The sequence below is a fragment of the Pithys albifrons genome, chromosome 3 (genome assembly GCF_047495875.1).
Source record: "Pithys albifrons albifrons isolate INPA30051 chromosome 3, PitAlb_v1, whole genome shotgun sequence".
In the NCBI taxonomy this organism is placed as follows: domain Eukaryota; kingdom Metazoa; phylum Chordata; class Aves; order Passeriformes; family Thamnophilidae; genus Pithys; species Pithys albifrons.
Window position 1 is genome coordinate 24,195,007 of NC_092460.1, and position 23,814 is coordinate 24,218,820.

At 38.2% G+C, this 23,814-nt stretch overlaps 1 protein-coding gene across 2 annotated transcripts in view; it reads right to left on the reverse strand.

The window, feature by feature from the left end:
• Positions 1-255: 255 nt before the first annotated feature.
• RIC8B (RIC8 guanine nucleotide exchange factor B) overlaps positions 256-23,814 on the reverse strand; it is a 35,033-nt gene continuing 11,474 nt past the window's right edge. Inside the window, exons 3-11 of one of the 2 annotated variants that reach the window (XM_071551024.1) lie at positions 21,853-22,461; positions 18,856-18,950; positions 14,182-14,335; positions 13,785-13,880; positions 11,225-11,369; positions 10,927-11,071; positions 9,085-9,204; positions 2,098-2,135; positions 1,285-1,378 (exon numbers count right to left, since the gene is read on the reverse strand). In XM_071551024.1, coding sequence (XP_071407125.1) covers positions 1,368-1,378; positions 2,098-2,135; positions 9,085-9,204; positions 10,927-11,071; positions 11,225-11,369; positions 13,785-13,880; positions 14,182-14,335; positions 18,856-18,950; positions 21,853-22,461 — 1,413 coding nt within the window. In that variant the 3' untranslated portion in view covers positions 1,285-1,367. Of the gene's footprint in view, positions 1,379-2,097; positions 2,136-9,084; positions 9,205-10,926; positions 11,072-11,224; positions 11,370-13,784; positions 13,881-14,181; positions 14,336-18,855; positions 18,951-21,852; positions 22,462-23,814 lie in introns of both variants that reach the window. The other variant, XM_071551023.1, reaches the window with a different exon arrangement.

Here is a 23,814-nt window from a genome sequence, read left to right on the forward strand (position 1 = left end):
GCAATCACAGCACAACTTCATACCAAGTCCCTCCCTTTAAAAGGTCTTTGAATACCAACTTCCTTAGTTCAGGGAGCCAGTGTCAAGTCATAGGAAACACAAGCAAATTGGAAAACCATCACCGACCTCTGAAAGATTCACAGGGAATGCCTTGTGTATCCTTCTGCACAAAAAAGGGAATTAGAAACTACGACATGGTTTATTCTTCATGTAATTCATGCTGGGAGAAACAGAAAGAAACCAAGCAGGCAAAGAGGCAAGAACAGCAGTGCAGCACGCCTAAAACTTTAATCTTTGTTTTTAAAGAGTACAGAATTGAAAGTGACACTTCCTTCTCCTTCCCACCTTCCCATTCTCTATCCCACTCTTTCCTAAGTTCTCCATAAAAGGAAATATTTCTTTGTTGGTTAGTTTGACTTCCCTTCAAGGGAGGCATACCCACTAATCTCCAAAAGTAGGCCCCAATTCAGTACAACACTGGCACATGCACTTCACTTCAGTCCACTCTCATTCATGGCAACATTTAAGTGTACATACTTGAACACCATTTTGAATAGGGATGTTTTTACTCCACCAGAATGGGGAGGAGGGGAGGTATATTCGTGTGATCTTAACCAGAGAGGGCAGGGAGGTAAGACATACAATGTACATCATCTTGTTCCCAATTTAAAGGTAGTTTTTAGCAGCAGTGACTGACACATTATTAAAATCTTAAGCAGCAGCTTAACTGCAGAAGTGTGTAGCAGTAAGAAACCCCATGACACTTTAAAAAGGGTGGCTTTGAAATCACTGCTCAATGCCAGTTAAAGCAGCCTCACAAGGTCAGACTTTTAAGTTTAAACACCCTCTGCTCCTAATGCCATTAAGTAAACACGCTTCATTAATTACAACTACATAAGAGGAAGACTGCCCAGACAATACAAAAAACTATCAAGAGTGAGAAAACCTACAGAGTTCAGAAAAGAGTATTCTGGAAAATGAAAGTCTTCATATTTTATTTTACATTGTAGGCATTCACTTTTTATCCCTTTGAAATATGTTTAGCTTTAAATTAATAAAGATCATAAACTAATAAATTGATATGTTCTCTAAACAGACATAATAAAAATTCAGACATTACAGCACAGGACCCATCATTTAAATATTCCAATAATAGAACAGTTACAGTGATGCTGGCTAATGTGAGGATAAAATGCCTAGATAAAAGATGTGAGTCTAAGGAAAAGTGTGGATTAGAGGCAAACTGCGAGTGAAGCAGGTGAAGCTTTAGTCTGAATCTGAACTCTCTTGCTTGTTGGTGTCGTACTGGCTCACTGCTTCTTCCAAAGGAGCCATTGTGCCATCCGGCCGCACTCCCATTGGTTTTATCAGCTCATCTCTGTAAGAGATTAGAAAAAAAGAACACATATTAGTGTATGCACACATATCAATTCTCATGTGTGTAACACAGTCACATACAGTATGTGCTTTAGTACATAATGAGCCTTCAAAAGAAGTTATTTGGGCTAAAGCCCTCTGTTTTTAAGAAAAAGGCACAAAAAACCTTCCCAAATAGCTGGGAGGGGAAAAGCAGGATAGATAAAGACTTCATTCATGTAGGCCAAACTTACTTAGCCAGTTAAAGACACCATGAAAACTCAGTGCCTAATAGGCTCAAAACAAGGAGCAGGTTCATTGTTTTGGATACACAAACTGGCTTTTCTTTGAGGAGGTCTCTGAGAGCCAATTCTTCCTAAAATTTCACCTGCCATTCTGGCTAATATATGCCCAAGCAATTGAAACAATGATTTGATACATATTCATCTTGTTGAAGGAAATAAATCAGTTAAGAGAACAGACTCTGCCTACATCACTACTAGACACATTAAGTATTGTTGATTCATTTAAAAAAAGCTGACTGATTCTAATACTATTGCTTTTGTTTGTGGCAGTTTAATTACAGGATTTACAGCCATTTTAATTTCTTCAAGGCTCCAAAGGCCACTCAGCAGTTAATCCAATTATATCTGCTCCACAAGATACAGCCTCATCTAAGAGATGATTAATTATTGATTAAGTCAATCAAAAAGTATTAGCAAAGATTTGTTTAATCCTTACTTTTTATCACCTCATTTATAGGTGGATTATGGCAGGACCTGTAAGGGCAAAGATAACATTTTGATTTTCTGCTGGGGGGAAAAAAAAGGAAAATACCTCTAAATATTCAGGAGTCACCTTAAATAAAGGAGTGGAGGTTTGGAATTTACCCGTTGCTTGAAAAGCAGCCCAGTAAAACTGTCAATTTAACACACAACTACCACCCTCCCAAGACACAGACAATAAAGCTGCATCACTCAATGTGGAAGCGAAGGCATCTCACCAGCTCTCTGTCTGCTCTGCTGGGCTCCCTTGGCTGAAAAAAGGGACAAAAATTCCTTGCATACAGCTCAACCTTAATGCACCCACAGGAACAGCCAGAAAGGCAGCATTTGAATTATGTGGCGTGAACACACTAAATATTGTACAGGCAAGAAGCAGTTAAATTAAGTCTCAAAGAGTCCTTTTGCTCAGGAAGGGCAGAGACCAGCAAGATAAGTACAGCTGTTTGTGCAGATGTGACAATCAAATACAAGTGATAAGCTCACAAATGCCACAGGAGAAACTGGACCTGGAGAAACTGCTGTGGTTTGGCTAAACCAGGCCTGGTGGGAAGGTGTGGGCCAGGGCAGCAGGTTTGCAAGACCATACTCCAAGAGACAGGCTAGACTCTCCCTCGGTGTGTGTGTAAGAGTAGGATCTACCTTTAAATAGACTGGAGAGGCTTGCCATTATTTAGGGACTGACAGTGAATCCTCTCCCTTCAGGCAATGCAATCTAGAGAATGCAGATTCTGCCCAAATGACAGCACTCAGGTTTTCAACAATCTGATGGAGATGTGTGGAGAAGAAAGCAAAAGGACAAATATGGCTGATTTGAAAGGGCTCAAAACGTGAAGACTGCAGATGCAGGGTCCAAACAGGATCAGAACTCTGCCTGCTGTAGGAGTCCCTCAAAGGCAAAGCTGGAGTCTCTGGAGTTGTCTCTAATAGCAAAGACTGTTTTTCCACAGGAAAAAAATACTATACATCTAAGGCCTTTTTTGCTTTCAAACTTTAAATACCGTAATACAAAACAAGTGTCCTTTGAAATCTGTAATCAATCTTGCAACATCTCTTCAGTGCCACTTACTGAAGTTCAAGCCTCAGTAGTGATCTATTGCACTTATTTTTGGAGAGGAGTAATCTGAAAAGTCCTTGTTTGTACTTTTTAAGTCCTGAAAGTAGAAACATGGTCATGACAAACAAAACGACTTTTGCTTGCCTTCTAAGCTGAGAGGATTCTAGATTTTTGTTTTGGAAATCCCGATGCACATTCTTATATAGCAACATTTAAAGCTGCAGCCAGAAGTCATAGAATCATATTATTTTCTAGTAATTTACCATTTATTATTGGTAATAAATAAATTATAAAAGTTATTAAAGGAGAAAGAAATAATTAAAGGAAAACACAGGAAAACAAGATTGCAAGATCCATTTATGTGGGGACTTCCCTCTCCTCACAAAGATACCATAAATAGTCAAGAAGTCCATAAATACTCAAGAAGTCCTAAAGGAAGAGCTCTTTCTCTGCAACTTCCCTTTTCAAGCTCCACTTTCACATCCCACTACACGCACTCCAGAACTTGACACAAACGTTTTCTGTCCTGATGAGTCACCTGCAGAGGCCCTGGACACCAGATGCAGGAGACCAGACATATCCATATACACAGGTCCTGGTCTGTGGTTTGTGTGCAAGTCTTTTGAGGATAAATGCACCAAGTTTTGTGTGGCAACGAAAAGCAAAACTCTGAGTCATGGATGTGCACTTGTATTCTCTTTTGTGATGCTCAACAGCCCATTTCTCAGCTGGCTCTACTCATTTCCAAGTGCAGGGTTGCCAACTTTGCTGTCTTGCATTTGAGGGTTATTCCTGATGCATTTCCTCCTCTCCAGGCTTTAACAATGAGACCTGGGCTGAACTCACATTGCACAGAATAGCAAGGATGTTTATCAAGTGCATTTCTGTCCCTGCATGAGCTTCTTGCTTTGCAAGCCCTTAAGCAGGACCAAAGATGGCTGTTACAGGTTTACTATTCTCTCCTTATTAGAAGGCTGAACTCCATACATCCTTCCTCAGGCAAGTGCTACCCAGTAAAACTGAGATGTGTGAAAACAGAAATATGTTAGGCCACCAAAAGAAGGAGGAAAAGGAGTGATTAATCTATTTTGCTTCTAACCATAATCAAGTTCAACAGTATAAAACATGGCATCCTTCCACCAGTGAAGATTTGACTGCAAGCTCTGAACACCATGAAAGCTTACTCCTGGTTTTCAAAGAGATAAAATACAGAGGGAGACAAACAGAAGAAAAGATCTGGGCTGCTTACAAAGCCAGCTTCTGAAGTTTGGAACAACTCTCTGGTAAATAACAAAAGGATCTCAAGAGGCATCACTCAGCTGAACTGCAGGACCACACAAGAGCCCGCAGAGCTGACCCTTACCTGGCATGAATGTTCTCAGCAACTTGCACAGTTGGCACTGGCTGCTTAGAGACCTCAACTGTGCTTTGACACCCTGGGCTAACTGAGGATGCACTTAGCACTTACTACTTACAGTGAGATAGAAGGTGGCAAGGGAAATGCCAGAAACCGACAGGTACAGCCTCAAAAGACAGTTTGCTATCCAGAAACTGTATGTTTATAGTACACCTATGGAGAAAAATATCGATGACTTCAGCCCAGAAGATGGAGTGGGAATTATTCTGTATCCACAACAATATATACCAGCACACAATGTGTGTATTTACACATTTGAACATCCTTATGTGACCTCCCACATACTCAGATGCACCTTGCAACATTCTTTTTCTAATGCAAACAAAGCATTCCATTCAAGTGTACTTAGAAACACATCATAATTAAACAGTTGGTAAAACGCATTCTCTTCTTCTGCTTCCACATCTCCCAAGAGTCCCTTCAAATATATCTATACAAGTTTTGGCCTCCTGCTTGCCATTTAGCTTGATAACGACTTTAAAATCATTCCCTTGTTTTGAAGGGTGACTCTTTCTCGTCTGCTCTCTGTGCTACAGGGCAGTACTGACACACAGAATTAATGATGGTGTCTGCCATCAAACAGCCATCATGTAAACACCGGTCTGCTCCTTTGATAAAATGGCATGTTGGGCACCCATTCACTTCCTCCTAATTGAGTACAACATAATAGTTCCAATCCTTTCATGTAACATTATTTTGTTCTATGATTGGAAAGGTGAAGTAAAAAAAAAAAAGAATCTATGTAACATTGCCTTCTTCATTGATCCTATGATTAATTTTGTCTTTTTAATGAATATGGTAGCTTATTTAGACAGGTTCTCTTCCATACTCATTTTTGACTTCTGTTCAATGTACAACAAAACCCAAGCTGTGATAATTGGAGACCATTTCATCAGTAAAAGGATTCTTGCTATTAATACAAGGTTGGCTTGGAAAAAGCATCCTGACATTTTAAATAAGTCAATTAATACACAATTCTACCTGCCATTTATAATAGAAAAAATGTTAGTGTTTTTTTCCAGACATGTTAATTAACAAGGAGTATTTCCAATAATTTATTATATAGACAGAATATCAGACAACACTGACTTAACCTGGCTAACTTGATATTTTGCAAAAAATGGAAGGCTGGTTAAATCTTTTTGCAGATCTGGGGAGTTTTCCAAAGCTCAAAGATGTGCATCACGTTCAGAGGACACTGGTTTACCATCACCAAACCACTCTGAAAAAATCAACAAGACACCTACTGCAGACAAAACCCATAGAGTTACATCAGGGCAACGTTCAGGCATCCAGCAAGCAACCTAAGTAATATATACATCTCCTAAGAGCTGCAGTAATCACGATTTTTCATGTTCATTTATAATTTGTATATAGTTAATGATTTTAAAAAAATAATCTCATCCAGCTAAATTTGAGTAAAATACTAATTTCTGTAAAGGCTTTTGTAGAACTAAAGTCTATGGTAAAGTATTAGGGTGGAGGAAAGAGGTTTAGAAACAATATTCAGCTTTCTTACATGTATTTTGATGAATCAAAACTGGGTGATAAATTTTAATTTAGCCTTGTCAACTGTCAGTTACCCCATGAACAGGCCTAAGCACCAACTTAATAGAACTGAAAAATTTTGAAGTATGACCTGAAATGACCAAAACCATGAATCAGTTTTACAACACATGAAGAAGTTTAAATTTTTAAGTGCCAATGCTGAAAATAAAGAGAAACCTGAAAAGAAAAAATCCACTGGCATATTATGGAACAAGGGAACAAATGTCCTTTTATTACTTATCGTTTCCATAAACCTGTACGAAGAGTACAGAGCAAACACTCAGCAGCCACTAATGAAGGCTGTGACTTTTCAGTAAGCAGCACTGTTTTGCAAATCTGTTTTCTGAGGTCAATCTGTCATCAGGTAACTTTCAAAACCACCACTCAGCCAGTCGAAGCCATATCTAGAATACCCCCGTGACAGACTGGCCTGATTATGCTCATCAGTCAGGGAGAGAAAGCAAGTTTGGCAGTTCTGCAACACTCTTTTTCATACTTTCTCCAGTAAAAGTGTGCCAGCTCTTCCAAGCTTACCTTCCATTACAGAGACAATACCAGTGTACTAAACCAGTTTTGCTGCACATCATGGAAGTTTACTGGAAGCTCTTGTTCAAGTTACACAGATAAACTTACAAAAAGTCATTCAAGATGAGAAGCAGCTGTTTGTTCCTGTTCAACTTCCCCCCCTCTTATAAGCACTTAAATTTGTAACACTGAATTTGTAACACTCCACTAAAATGACACTGTTCATGGCATATTTTCCCTCCCACAATGACAACAAAGACCAGCAGAAGTAGGAAACCTGCCACCAGCAATCTGCCTCCAAGCAAGATTCAAAACTCAGAATCAGCTAAAGACTCCTACTAAAGTTACCTCTGGTTTGAATTTGTAGGGTGCAAACCAAGAGAAAAAGGTGCATTCCACAGATTTAAGCCTCTGAAAACTCCCACCACTGAAGGGCACAAGCTGGAGGCAGCCAAAATGTTCTATCCCAAATCCATGGAGGGACTCCCACTACAATCAGAGTGTTATTAACTCCTTCTTGTATACAAGATTGGCAGCTTCCCATTTCATTTAACATCTTCAAAGGCCACAGTTGTACTCAATTACATTCATGAAAAACATCCCACAGCCACCCAAACCACATCTTACTTTCTTTTTCCTTCCTGCCAGCACTTCCCTCCTGCCCAATTTTTAGTCAAACAAAAAGTGTGGGAAGAACAGTCAGATGATTTTATTAATGTTATCACAGCACCTAAAGGAGTCACATCAACAACACTGTCTCACAGCAATCATTATACTAAACAAACAAAAACCTTACCACAAGGAGTCCCAGCCCTGAAGCACTTGCAGTCTAAATACTATAGAAGAAACTGCAGGTGGAAGTAAGTGATACAGAAAGCCCAAGGTGACAGAAGTGCCACCAGCCAGCAGGGTAAGTGTCGACATAGGGCACCAGCTGCTCAGTTATTGTCAGTCTGTAGCAGGCCCCGCAGCAGGTGCCTCCCATCCTCCAAACTGAAAAGGCTCTTATGCTACAGTAACGCCACTGGGAGGTTTTGTGTAACTGCTGTAGTGATAGCAACTGACTTGTCTGCAGTCTTAGTTCATCTCCAGTCTCAATCTTTCTTTTAAAAAACATTTTAGACCATTTAGTCATTTTATTGTGGTACCCTTGATGCTCAGCATCTTAATTCTCTAGCTTACACAGCAATGATTCCAATTTACAAAGTAGTTCAATTAAGCTTATATGAGCATTGCATTTTCTTCTCTTTATTAAAAAGACTATGACGTACTACACTTACTTTTCATGGAACTTATGTGAAAAACTATGCAATTATTTCATTGACACTCTCAGATCAGTTGTTCCAAGTTTCTTCCCTGCTTGTAATTCAGTGTCTGACAGCTAATGTAAACTCTAGATTCTCCTGTATCTTTTGCTGTATTCCTAAGCTTTAACAGAGATGTAAAACTAATTGTTTTGCTGAATTTCTCTCAACAGAACTTACTATTTGAATATCTACACTGTCACAAACCAAACATCTCTAGCTGCTGAGTTTTCCCATGTTGGAAGAATGATCCACTTATGTATTTACCTCCTACAGGTCAGTTCAATGGTAAATTAGTAATTCATTAAGTTCCTCAGAACGCAAAACTCTTGCTTAAGCAGAAAACAAACTACAGACAGTCATTCCAACATGGCTACAAGTATGTGGAAAGAAAAATCAGTAAGTTCTAAGCATACTGAGTAAAAGAGAAAAAAAGCTACAGGTAACAGCACAGGTCTGTTCCCTTTTTGTACATAGAGTTATCAAGCCAAGATCAGCTTTCTCTATCAATGCTGTACACATCTGTGTCACACATGTTTTCTTTCATGGCATTACCTTAGTAACGTGAAACAAATTACAAAGGCTGATTTGTAATCTAGTCCACACTTAAACTAGTAAATCCACAACAAGTCTTAAATGTAAATTCCCTTTTAATTGTTCCACTGTACAATTTATTGTTTCCAATAACAACTATTTTCACATTGTATTTATTCTTCATATAAGCAGCAGATGTACATAGTTACAATGAGATTCTGCTCATTGATTTGGGGAAAATGAATAAATTTGCATTGGGCTTGGACTGTGCCCTGTACTTTAAAAGAAGAAATTCTCTTCATTGACATCAGCCTATGTATTCAGGAGGCAGGTCCCCTCACCACCACACTTCTCTGATTCTGTCCAATCCTCTCCAAAAGAGGTTTCCTCTGAAGTTCTGTAACATACCATTCTTCTTTTGAGTGTTAAACATTTTACTCTGCAGTTAAAGTGGTCTTAATCCTCCAAAGAAGCTGAGTCTAGAACTGTTTTGAAGCACCAGACCTTAGTAAAGAGCCAGGATACAAGATGCCTCTTTCAAAAGCAGCTGTAATACAATACCTGGAAAGTTTATCAAACATGTTGACAAGCTTCATCGCTTCATATTCTTTTTGCTCTTCGGTCATTTCATCCATGGGATTGGGCATTGGTTCTTCTAAGTGACCAGTGATGAGGTTAATGCTGGAGGTGGAAAAACAATACAGTTTACATTTCTGTAGAAATATGCATGTTTTCTCCCTGCTTAATTGCATGGAAGAGGAAGAAACCACCAAGACTAAAAGTGTCTGCACATGACAGTTTTTGTTATAGTCAACCTTCATATTTATAACCCTTTCCTCATGAATCGTGATTTTAACTTCTTGTTGATTCACTGTATTAATTTCTTGTTAGCTCCCCAGAAATGCACAGCCCCCTGGTACTTATGTTATAACCCACATGCAAGGGAATAATGATGGTAACGGTGACGGTGTCATGAGTAATCACGACATAAATAGGGAACTGAATGACAGATACACGTTTGAAACTAATTCTATACAGGCTTAATTTTAAAACTATAGACAGGTTTCAGTTAATTTTCTTATTTATGAAGAACTGTTGAATTAGATTCCTACTGCCCTCCCATGATGATTATTTTTTGCTCAAACCAAATTAGGCTACTTTGAGAATTTACAATGCCAGTTTTATTTTCACTGTTAAAACAAGTGAACAGTGATATAGAAATGGTAACAGAAGCAGAGAAGTAGTTTTAAAGAACACTTTCAGAGAAAATTATCCTTTCAAACACTTTAATCACAAACATTTAACAGCAATACAGAAAATCAGATGCATAAATCAACTCAAAATTGTCTTGACTATTTCATTTAAGTGTTAGCTTTTAACTAAATAGATGTTAAATTTTCACTTATATGCATATAACTGGATGTCAGGCTTTTGAAATAAGAGCAAACAGCAAGGAAAAAATCTTGAAGTGCAGAAATAAAAAGAAACCTCCTGTTTTAGAGTTCATTTGTTGGCAGAGAAGCAATGTAATTCCTGTAACTTCTCAAACATGTAATCCTCTGTTTTAGTCAAGTACCTAAATAAGAATCTCTCAATAAACCACAACTCTCCATCCTCTCCTAACCATGTCTGTCAAATTCAAGGAAAACACAGTAAAACAAAAAAATAGCATCCTTCAGATCTCCACTAACAACAATTTCAGGACCTACTTAAAATGGCATCAAATCTTAGATGTAACATGACAAACTGAAACCTCTAACACCAAATCAATTATAATTAATAAAAAGCAACAGACAGCTTCTATGTGATCAATGAATACTTCAAATAAATTGGATTCTTCTACAGAAGTTATTTTCCCCTTTCCATATTTACATGGGACCTACTTGATTCTTTGGGAAAATTTTAATAACAGCAGTCTGAAGTGAGACAAAAACTGAAACTAGATCTACTAGTTTGTTCCTTTTCAACATAGTTCTGGTTAAAACCTTAAGCCATATCTGACATTTCTGTTTTCTCCATTACAGAGATATACCCCACAAACAATAGTTTGCAGTTGGGCAACTTCATGTGGGTTCCTGGAAAATCTGGGGTAAAAGGTTTGTTGCTTTAACTTTTTTTCTAATATTTGCTTAAAAATCTCTGTCCACCCTTGAATTTTAAACAGTTATTCAGACTGATTTTAAATCATTTGCATTGTGATTTTTTTGTTCCTCTGGAGCCATCTGACTACATGATGGTCACTACTAGAGGCTGGTTTCTCAATAATTAGACCATGAACTCAGCAGAAGACAGTAGTTAGTATAAGCACATGTAATTCCAAAACTGGCCTCTCTGGAAAAGGCAAAACAAACAAAAAATATCTAAATTGCAACAGGATATGTAGAATTGAAAACAATACTATACTTTGGCTTTGCAGATTTGTATTCTTCTGTATCTGTATCTTCATCATCTGAATACCAATGATCTCCTCTTCCTCCTGCCAACAGGCCCCTTGCTGCCAGCAATCCTGCTGCATTACCATAGCCTGTGTATTTCAACAGACTATCAACTGCAAAGAGCCATACAGAAAATTATTAAACTACAATCAGCTACAAAACAAACCCCACCATAGTTCTACTAGAATTGAGAGTTACAGCAAGAGGCAAATACACCAATTGCAGCAAGACCTTACACGAAAGGGAGAAGAAAACATAATTTTTACCTCTCTCTTTACAAAGAACAAAAAGAAATTCTGCTGCAATTTGCTTTACTCCAAGGTCAACATGTGTCATAAGGCGCACGAGTTTGTTTCTCACTGTTGTGCCAACTTCTGGACGACTCGATACATCTCTTAATGGAGGGAGCACCTGTCAGCACAGAAACAAATGGCACAGAGTGCATGGCAACACCCATCCAATATTGCAATAAACCCCACAGTCAACAGAATAAGAAAATACTGTAAGCTCTATCCTTCAAAAAAAGGGCAATAGAATCTAACAACTGTGCCTACGGGCATTGGGAACGACTCTTGCTTCTTAATATGTTTAAGCCTTCAGGTCTTTCATTCTGGGCACAAAAGCTCTCAGTCTCAAATGCGGACTTTTAAAATACAATTATTACAAATTTATGAGCAAAAATGGGTGTCCCAAATCACTTGGACAACAGGCAGCAGTAACTTCGTGTTCTCCATTTTGTTTTGCTTGTGTTTCTGGTCAAAGCATTATAAATATCAGCTCAAGGAAACTCACAATATTAACGTGATGTGTAGTTTATATGGAACAATGATATGCTTATAACGAAAGATCAGGAAAATAAGTCACATTGCAACTTCTACAAGTTTCTACTACCACATTTCAAAAATGGGCTCTACGTGTATAAAGAAAATGCATAATTCTCCCAGAGAACACTCTTTTAAAAGCTCAAGCTAAATTTCAGAAATATTTGGAAAAAACACTAATTAATGTTTCCTCAAAGACGCTCTTTTCTCATTAAGTGTTGCTAATATTGTTAACTTCAACCCTCAAGAAAGGCAGGAGGTGTCTGAATAACGGCTTGTTTGGCAAACTCACTTCTGCCTCCTTGTGTGTATGCCTTCAGACTCAAAACCTACGCTAATTTTTTCACATTCACAGGATATATGGCATGATCTACAAACAAATCTGGGCCATAGTATGAAATATTTAATGATCTGAAGACTCCAGTAAGAATTAGGGATCTTCAATGTTTTATTAGGGAACAAAACAAATGATGCCACTAATTTTCTTAAGAAATTGCAGGTCCTTTGTCTTCTAGGTGTCTAATGTAAAATGTCATCCTGTGCTAAATTACTGCACATTTACTACTGAAATCGGAGTCACTGGGAACTGATCCTTAAACAAATGAAAGCTACAGTACTGACTGCTTTGAAAAAACAGACCCGTCTTTTTCAAACTAAGTATTCAAACAATTAGCAAAACCATTTTACTTTATCCTTGCTTACTCTCCCCAATGGGGATAGTACCATGACTGTCATTTCACAGTGTTTTGTAAGAATGAATTAATGTTTTTAGAGTACTCTAATACTAATATAGTGATGAGTGCCATAGGCCAGTCCATGAGGAAATTAATCATTCTGCCTTCAGATCACAATTTGAATAGTGCACAATAAATAAAGCCTAAGGCCAGCACTTAACAATGAGGATAATTCAAAATATCAAACATCCAGTCATGCAGTTAGCAGTATCCATCCATTCTCTGCACTATATGAGGCAGTGGTCCTGTGGAAGGAGTCAGCATGCAATTATATCTGACATCTAGATGTCGAGATGTCGTAAAAACATGCAGACAACTTCATTTTCTAGCTTCTGGACATTTGTCTCTGCAACTTTTTTTTTAGTTAACAGATCAGCAGATTATCATAAGAAAAAATTGCTACGAACAAAAACAATAAACAAGAAGGAGTTTCTTAAATTCCTCAAAACCACTTTTCTAGTATAGAGGAAAGAGGCAGGAAATAGATGCTCTTTTCCATTTTAAACTCCATTTATAAATTCAGGTGCAGCTTGATCTGGGAGCAGCATCTCGGATGCAACCCAAAACCCACTACAGCTCAGGAAAAAGAAATTTCTCAGCTGCTTTTAGCTGTCTTTCCCTTGCTCATCTTTTAACTTCTCTTCACTTGACTTCAGGAAAAGCAGCAAAACAAAGAGAAAACACCACACCCAACCACCAAGGTACACAGACCCTTTATATCTTTAACCACTGCACGGAAATCTTTTCTCCTGTAAAAAGCCTACCCACAGTCCACACTGTATTAAACAGCTCTTTTAAAAGACCAAGTGACAAAGTGTGCCTGTTTGGGGACAGTTTTACCCTGCTGGGACAGCTCATACACACTGGTACACAAGTTTCAATCCCAATGACTCCTGTTTGCTGAGGTCAAACTAAAGCTCAAGCAGAACCCATGAAAACATCTGTATTCTCACTGGCTACCACACAGCTCTGCAGAGTTGTATTAACCACACTGAGATGCTTTTTATATGCCAGTTGTAAGGGGATAGACCTCACTGAGTTCTTTGCCCCATCTCATATGATCCATGATGACTCATATCAGCACAGCTTTACAACATCCCTGATGTCATTACTTCAACAGCTCTAGAAAATGTACTGTGGAACTTAACCTGTAATATCTGTTGATTTACTTGATTGAAAAATTGTTTCTATAGCATTGTCCTGCACTGATGTACAAACCTCAAAGTTTATCATTAGCTTCATATTAAAGTTTTTATGAATATTTTAGTTACCTGAGCTTTGATAAACTTCCTGATATTCCTATGGGTTCGGCAGCATTCAGTTAATAAACTGAGAACTGGAGTCAGACCTTCTCTATAGCTGCTTCCCTATAATAAAACCAAATACAAATAGAACATTTTATAACAGATTTTCCTTTACAAATTCTATGAACACTTCAGTGAAGTTCTATATGACAGTCAAAATATGAACTTTACATAGTCACACACACAAAAGCAAGTAGCTTCAAATATTCAGAGGAATTTGTTCTCAATTTTGAGGTGTTTCACAATCTAGGACATCCACATTTGTGCTAATACTGGCTGAAAGGCTTGAAACAAGCTTTACATACGTGCACTTTTTGCTTTAATTAAAGAGGCCCCTTTTGTGAGGAACCCCTGCAGCCCATACCTTGTCTATTCTTTTCTCCATGAAATCCAGTAAAATTTGAATTGCTCTCATATTCATACCATTGTATTTTATATCTGTTTCCTCTTGGGATGATGGTTTAATAAGAACATCCAAGCAAGAAACGGGAACATTGCTTAAGAGGTTGATTGCATTGCTGAAACAGATTTTAAAAATTCATTATTCATTTGGAAGAAAGAATTAAAACCAGAGTACAACTCATCATAAACTGCTTGTACAAGTACAATCAAAAAGAGGCCCTGCAACTCAAACAATGCTTTACTTTCTACTCCCTGTTTTAAAGAAGGTGGCACACATTATCGCCTGAGTGCCGGCTCTTGCAACGGGCAAGGAAAAAGAAAGACAAAAAGCTCCAAAAGAAATATTGCAGCAGTGCAGTATTCCTTTCAGCCCCCACAGCACCCCATCCCATGGATAAGGCACAGTTTCCAGCAGAGCTCCCGCAGCTGATCTCGAAGGACAGCAGGGGGAACTCTCACATTGATTTGCAGTGATCGGTTTCTTCCTCCTGGAAACTTAAAGCGTTTTACCACACATCGGTATTACCCTCATTAAGGCGACAAAGTACACCACAGAAAACATTTCTTCCTGCTGTAACAGGAGGTCATGGTGCCAATTTCTTAGGTCAACTGAAATATTTTCACTTTTATTTAGCTTGTAGTATATATGAGATACAGAAGGCTTTCAACACATTAACAAACATTCAGGTTTATTTATGAAGCACTACCCTTCAGTAACTGGCATCTTCACATTCTACAACACACAAAGAGGAGCACTTCCCAAGGAGCCATTAAGTGATTTAAATTAGACCACAGGGTCCCTCCCTCCTCCTTTATGGAGTTCAATGGAACTTACTTTGCAAGGGTCTCTTGTGTGGTACACATCCCTCGAGTTTGCTATCTATCCTGTTATCATTGTACAGATTTGTGTTTGTACTGTTGCTGAATACTGGGCTAAATTACACAGATGCTGCAAAGATTAAAGTTCTGTCATTATTTACTTGCTGATGTCCGACTAAACTTACAAACGGATGTATTTAAAATACTACAGAACTATTCAGGTTTACATATGCAGACCTCAAAGCTGTCAATGAAGCGATGAGCATAGATTTTCAAGGATTGCTGACGTGTTCCAAAAATGGAGAAAACTTTTCAAACAACTTTATTTAAGAATTTTAATAATACCTACTTAGAAGCTGCCCTCTGTTTTTAAGTTATTAATACGATTCTAACAAAGAATTAGCAAAAGAAAATCACAGCAATCAGACAAAACAGCATTTCTAACAAATGTGCTGGTTCTGGTTTGATCAGGCTGGGTGGCTTTTCCACACTGCCATCTCCCTTTTGCTCTTTTAGCAATTGAAATTCAGACAACTATTACTTTTGGGAACGCTTGTTCTCTTTGTTTTGTTTCACTTCTAATTCCTGTTCAAGATATATCTTTTATATCATGGAAGTTATTCCTCTCCAATAATTCAGGAATAGTCAGAAACAAAATAGACTGAAACTCAACAAATATTTGGTGGCTTCAGGCCTTTCATCAAAAGTTCTCTTTTTACCAGTTTCTTATTAAACAACCAAGTTCCCAAACACCTACAAAATTAATTTTCTGGATCACTGTGTCTGAGCTATTCTTTTCAATAAATGAACCCCGGCTTTCTGATCTTTGTCACTCCACTGACAGTTTTATTTGTGGTAGAGGAGTGTATGAAATTCTCCAGCTACCAGGAAGTCAGTGCCTATGCACAGATCTTCACAATAGTGTTTGCATTCCTACTCCAGGGGGTAGAAATACTGCGTATATTACTCTTCCCTTCTCAGCTTCCTAGAGATCATTAATCACTGGGACATGACATCCACCCACTCCTGCTCCCAGCCCCCTCCTGATATGCAAATTTAGAAGCAAAAGCTTATTTAGAGCTGCTGAATGCCTTGATTAAAACCTTGTTAGTGGGCAAAAATGGCACTCAGTCTAATATGTGGTACTTTAAGCTGTACCACAAACATTAAGTAATGACACGAAAGAACCACAATAATGACAACAATACCAAACAGTAAATTAATTAAGATGTTTTTATCAGTAACTTCTGCTTATTTTTTAGAAATAGAGTCACACTTACAGTCAGTACATCATAGTTCAGGGCATGTAACCAACACCTGATGTTCACATAAAATAACTTCTCAGTTTACACATTCAGAGCACAAGCATTCACATAATGTGCTTTAACAGGCTGCCCAAACCCTCCATTGAAACATCTTGGGTTCTGCACATTTACAAACTTAGAGAAATGCAAGTAATCAGCGATCCTGAGAAATACACCTATGTCTCCCTGATGCTTCAAAGTTTATTCTGCATTCAACATTGTTTGTATTTTATTTTATTTTTAACATAGTTTTCCTAATTGCCTTACTGATAAGCTCCATGTGGAAAGCAGAGCTGGAACTTAAGCTCTGCTCTCTGACTCACACCTCATCTCTAGCAATAAAGGCTGCATGGTCAGAGTCCAGCAAGCTGAACAGCCCAAATGATGACACAGCCTCTCTTTTTTAGCTACAGACTGCTAACAACAGTTCACTCATTCCTTAGTGAAGCTCTTATCAGGAACTAAAGTTTTGCTTATCCAAATACATCAGTGGACTGAATTGGGGCCCTCTGATCTAGGCCCTGATCCCTTTAAGGATTTGCAGGAGCATTGCTTCTGACTATAGCTTTTCTATTCTGCAGTTGCCTTGGGATGAATAGTCTCAGTAGAAGAGCACATTTGATTATTCAGCTTTTGCTGCATCCTTGTGACATTCAAAAACAAAACTCAGGATCTGCAAATGGGCGGAAATATTTGAATCACAAAAGTCAAAACCTGCACAGTGCTCTTCTAGCATGTAAATCAAGATCAAATACTACATGAACAATGCTGTACTTGCACTCTTTAGGAACTTGAGCTAAGTGAAATAGCTACAGTTTGCTAAGAGAGGGAGAAAGTTGTTTTCTCAGCTGCACTGAGTCTGATGGAGAAGGAGAAATGACTGAAGTGACACAAGGCAGTGACATGTGTCCTCATTTCTTTGCTGCTTCCCCCTCTCAGAACTACGGAGAACCTTTGCCTTGACTTGGTGTCTCCATAAGGTTTTCTTGGGCAGCATTGCTACACAAAATGTCCCTTGTGACTGAAAAAAAGCAAGGACAAAAATCACACCTATACTACATATTGTTCATAGTTTCCTAGTTCTTTATGTAAAGCTCTTTTTGAATCTCACCTGCAAGTGTCTGCAAAAGCTAAAACCAAAAGGACTTGCATCCTTTAGCAACAGCACCAGATAATGGAATTGCACAGGGCAATGTATTTAACAGGGTGATTAGAACAGTCAGATTTCTGGACAAGGAAACAGAACTTGGGAAGCGCATCAGCTGTATAATAATTCAACAGAATACCCAGCTCTCTCTTGCAGTTGTTGAATTTATCCACAACTGTTAAATTCTCCCAGCAGTGGGGAATTTATTCCCACGACCCCCTCCCTCCAAGGAGGATGAGAGCACAAAACGCCCACCATACGCAGCAGCACAGAGAAAACAGACTGCCTTTTCGGGGACAGCACTAACTTTAGTCATGGCAACTACTGCAGCAGTATCCTAAATTATTCCAATCTAGTCTGCACCAACTGAGAAGGGCTCTGATGTAGGATTTTAGGGTTCACCTACTAAGACTGTTGATCTCTGAGAGTGTTCCAAGATTTTAATCAAGCTCATTTAACACTTTCAAGATTGCTGGCTGTGAAAAACTGTATATCCTTCTTCCCAGAGACTGCTGGTTCAGAAGACCTTCAAAAGATCCTGTGCTTAAATATATGGATATCTCTGAAGAAGAAAATGGCAACACGATCTTTAAGTGTGCTGAGAGGTAATATGGGACTGTGTTTGAAGCTACTGTATTACCAGGCCCTGTGAACAGCTGACCTACTTGGATAAGAGTGTCACAGAAAAAGAATAGCACTGAACAGAAAACTACCACCTCACTAAAAATAATCTGAATTTTGATTGAATTATTTGCTGCCAATACCCAACAGTTGGGTGCAGGACTGAGGGGAAAAAAGCCACACCCTCCCCCCATAAAACTGCAAGTTGATCTACTCATCTTTGAAAAAAAATACTATTACCAAGTTAAAAATATTTGTAATTTTAATAAAGCAGCCTGGAACTACTGGAAATAAAATACCAAGTTGTTACTTCCACCCCAATCCATGAGAATTGCAAAACTGACACATGAAAATCTCAAAAGGTAGTTTTCCCATCAGATTCTGTGCAAAACCACAGAAGTTGCATTCCACTCCAATTTACACCACCTATAGAACTTCCATATGTATTTGCATCCTCTGATACACACCCATGCACAGAAATGAAAAAGATTTCAAAAAGTTGAGCTTCACAATCATTGGGAAAAATAACAGTCTTGCCAGACACTTTCCCTCTGAAACAGTGGACATGCCTAAACAATATTTGAGGCAAACAGCTTTTTTTAAAAAAAGATTAATAATATTTTACTCAAAATTAATACTTTTCATTGTTTCTCAGATTCCCAGTTTTAATTTTAGGCACAGTAATTTCTACTTAAAAAATGGAACAAAAGCTTTTAACATACACTGATTCTGCAATTCTACCAACCTGTGCAACTCTTCAGTTTTGTCTTCAGTAGGGCCCGTGGATAATAAGCAGTGTCGAAGAATGGCAGCCATGTAACGAAATTGATGAGATTCATTCTATATAAATATAAATTATGGAGACATTTTTTCATTTTGAAGATTGCAAGTGAGGATTTCAGGTCACTAGAATAATAAAAATTAAAGATGGGAAATACCTATTAGATCATAACATCCATCCCTATCAATAAAAGGACTGTACCTTAGAGTTCACTCAATGCTTAATTCAACATAAGTGTCATAAGCTGACTTGGAATGAAGCCTTGTAAAAGTCACTGGAGAGTTTTCTCCAGTTAAATGAGCCTTTGCTACCAGAAAATCCAATTAAAAGTGTTAGCTCAGTTCTATACCACTATTGCTAATATACCACTGCTATTTTCCTTCTTGTATTTACATCAAATCACCTCCTCATTTAGATTATGTACATTTTTCATTTAATTTACCTATTCCTCATTTAGACCTTTTGCTGGCAACAGTTTTATTCCTTCCACTCAGGCTGTATCTTTTCCGAGTTCATTTGCCTCTGTTCCTTGATACCTTTCCTTCATATCGTTAATAACTTCTCAGCAACCTTATTTGCCCTCCTTTTGCTCTCTTCAAGCAATTCCCTCTCCCAACCTCCCACCAGACAGCAGCCACGCAAGAGTACACCAGTAAGTGCATCATTTAACTGGGTGTATCCTTGTCCTTTTTCAATAGCTCTTCTTGGCATCCATCGTATGTTCTGGTGTGTTTGACTGAGCACAAAGCACCCCAAAGCACCTTTTGTAGCATCAGCATCTAAATCTGCCAGTTGTACCACCTGCAGCTCTTGTCTGGCTTTGTTACTTTGAAACTATCTCCAGTCATTAACGGCTGGTGTTTCAAACAGTTCTTTCCCTCTCAGGATGCATCTCATTTAGCTTTCTACGGACACACGGAACCTCTCTGCTCTCCTTGTGTTTTCCATCTTGTCTACTGTTTGGAACCTCTTCAAATTCTGCATCTTCAGCCCACCTCACTAACATACTGTTTACTCTTCTTGGAGGTCATTAAAACTGCCACTGGGACATTCACTAAGCAGAATGTCAACCAACATACCTGGCTAACAGTTAACAACTAATAAAAACCTCTTTAAATTAAAGACTTTTAGGAGCTTCTAGCAGAGATATTATATAAGCTTTATCTCAAAACAAGCTTCTCCTGCCCCAGGATGTCAAACTCTTATTAAAAAAAAAAAAAGAAAGAAGCTGCATGCTTGGACTTTTCAAGGAGGAAAAGTTTTGTGGGACAAACCCCCCCTCATTCCACAGATAGCACTCACACAAAACCTCATGAGGTAACACCCCAACTGTGTGCCATCTCCTGCCTGCCCTTCTGCAGTGAGTTGGGCTTTACGCCTCTCCAGATTCAGTATTTTGTAAGAGTAAACCAACTTCAAGATCCAGATTTCAAGAGCTTACTTCTCAAGAGGTCAACATGTAATATAGTTTCTTTTCTGAGCTTTCCACATAGCTGTGCTATGCCCTTTTTCACCCTCTCTACACAAAGAATTTTGTCAAAGATACTTTCAATAAAGGTCTAAACCAGGAATACAAACAGAAACAGCACCCCCCCCCTCACTTTCTTTATACTCCCTTGAAACTCCAAGTATTACCTATCATTCAGTCTTAAATTTCAGGATTTCTTATTAGGATCTCCTGGAAACATTAAATCAATGAATAAATTTCAGACTTTTCTCAAATTTTACATTCCTTAAAGTTACGATTAACGTCTTATTTGCTGTTTAGTCCAATGCACTAAAGAGAACAATTATTTGTCAGTTTTAACTACTGTAGACTTTTGATCAGCTTTATACGTTGCATATTTACAATGCGCAGTGAAAAGTTACTGTTTTAGAGACAGTATGATGTGCACTAAAAAAGAAAGAATTCCTATATAATTCTCTTACTGTAGCACAGATTTAGGTTATTCAACAAAGTTATCCTTATAATTTCTGTTTATAAATTTAGGGATGCAACACAAAGGAAGCATATTTATCTAAGGAAAAAAGTAAGATCTGATGTTATAATGAAAAAAAACCCAAGATAAATCTTATTCATAAGACATAACAATGAAAGTGTATTTGATTTTTGTCCTTGATCTCATCTTAAAACATAATGTTTAAGTCCAAACTTAGTGTTGGGATCATGAGAGATAAAGATACTAGAAATAGTACCACTCTTTGTTTACAGAGTTCTTTGTTAAAATGTAGAGTTGATGTACTTATCATCATGTTCAGAAGAACAGATACAACCCATGGAGTCGTCTCAGCTCCATTACCCACTGCTGAAGTCATGACCTCCAGGGATGCAGCCATCTGATACTCTTACATTACAAAGTTTTTACTAGCCAGCTAATTATTAATGAACAACATTTATTTTCTTTTGTAAATCTAAGTCTTTTACAAAATAGTATTTCCTGCATGTTTTATTCAAAAACATATAGTTCTAACTTACATTATGTTATCCAAGCTATTCTTCCAATACATAGAAAATGTATGGATTAGATATGTGGGCCACTGACCTAAGAGTTGGACTCAATGATCCTTGTGGGTCCCTTCCAACTCAGAATAGTCTGTGTGTGATTCTGTATGTGATATTTTTGCCTAAGTAGTAATAACAACAAACCTGCTATTTTGGTATTCAAATCAATGAGCATTAAGGACTTAACACCTGTTGAAAGCCCAACATCATCAATACTTGACACATTCAGAATTCAGACAGAGAAATTTTCTCAGATTGATTTTGCACGGAGAGAAATTATAATGCAAAATTTGAAAACTACCTTAGCTGCTATTTTGAAAAATAAAATCACATTCCATCAAAATTACAGAAGCAAAAGTTAAGCATTAAAATCATTGCCCTGAGGCAATCTACCTGCTGGTTCTGGCTCTCACAGGCTAAACAAAATCAAGTGAAAAAACACTTCAGCTAAGCCTTACCTTGCTGTGGACATTCCAACTGTCAAGTGTTACATTAAATAGAGCCTTTAGAGCCTCAATGGCACAATCTGTCTCTTGTAAAGATAGAGGAGGCCTGTCATGATCTTCTGCTGCTTTATATTCTTCTGTCCATCTTACACTCAGGGAACTTTCCAAGGCCTGAGTCAAAACTTGCACCCCTTGCAGTTCCTGGCACAACTGTGATCGAATATCTGTGTGCAGGAGTGACAGGAGGAAGAGGAGACGCAAATCAAAGCATTTAATGTCATCAGCAAACTGTTGGTCCTTACATTTTTGCAGCAGGTTGCAGAGCATAGCTGCAAGGTTGAGTTCCAAACTGAGCTTCTGTGCAACTGAACTATTAAAAATTATGTTACAGAGGCATTTTAAAGCTTCTACTATCACAGGAAATTCAGACACTCTCTCCAAAGGATCTTCCACATTGTCCAGCTTTGCTAGTCTCATGAGGATCTGCATGTTCCTCTTTGTGGTTACAGGCACTAAAACCTTCTTGTCCCTAGAGAGGATCCGGAGGGCCTCCAGGCAGGCAACTTGGCATGAAGCTTCTGTGTCTTTTTCAAGGATGTTTAGAATTCCCTCACACAGTTTCTAGGCAAATGCAAACAAAAAAAAAGGAATAGCTTTAGTGTCAAAATATTGGTGGCAAGAAGAAACTACTTCTGCTAACTTTCCATGTAACTTCGGAGTTTCCTGCTGATTTAAAAAACGTAGTATTCCATATTAGCTCTTCAAAATATAAACTGTTACAAAAGGCCTCCAGAGGGGACCAAAAGCAGTTTTTGTCATGGATACAATCCAAATATACCAACATTTGCAAAAACATTAAGCCAAAATGGCAGATGCTATCCATTATTGCCAAAATTGCCACTATTGTCAAAATACTTCCCTGATACTTTATACCAACATGACTGCAGGGGTAAACACTAATCATACAAACATGAGAAAATACAACGCTCTAATAACCTGCAGTTCAGAACTACAACATCTGACTTACAGAAGAATTACCTTTTGTAAGATAGAAATGGACAATTAGATGATCAATTAATAGGGAGAAAAGACAGGACAGAAGAGATTGCTTCATGTAAGAGGACTCCGTAGGATTTTTATGCATTTTTATGCCTCAAGGGCACCAGAGTCATAAATATAGTTGCAAGGAAGTTCCCAATACATTACACACTGCAATGTACCTCACAGGACACAGTTCCTCTGTGCTTCTCACCTCCCAAGTTTTGTGCCTTGGCCATCAAATTGAATAAATTACACAAAAAGCCAGAGCAGCAACTGAGTTCAATAGCCCCAGTGCAGAAGTCTGCTTTAAGACCTGAAATTCATACTGTGATCTCAGGCAGTCTGTGTCATGAAAGTGATTACAAAAAGCACAGGAATACCAGTAAAGTATAAAACAGGTCTTGGGGAACGGTCTCTGGAGTTTCATTTTTCACCATCATCATGGTAATGAAAAGGTGAGGAGCACAGAAACCCATCACCCTGACTCAAGGTTCAAAACAAAGGGTCCACTTAGGACATCCAAGCAAGTTTTGTTACTGTGATCACTTACAATTAAAGCCAAAATAAAAAAATTCACAAAACCAACAACGAACATTAAGTCTACAGCAAATCTAGAACAGACACTCCAGAAGAATAAGGGAGAAAACAACACAAGTCTGCAATAATGTTAAAAAAGACAATCTGTAAACAAAGTCATCAGACAGTAGGAACTCACAATATCATTTCTAGTTTGCTTGTCCTGGGGTTAAGCCCACCCAAAAGCACCACCCAGACAACCAAGATCTTGACTGCATCTCCACAGCCCTGACCTGATTAATCCAGTAAAAGTCTAAAAACAAGGAACGGGCTCCGGCTCTTACTATGGTGCAGGCAACAAGAGAAATCTTTATCAGAATATTAAAGACAAGGCAACAGAATAAAAACCACATTTGC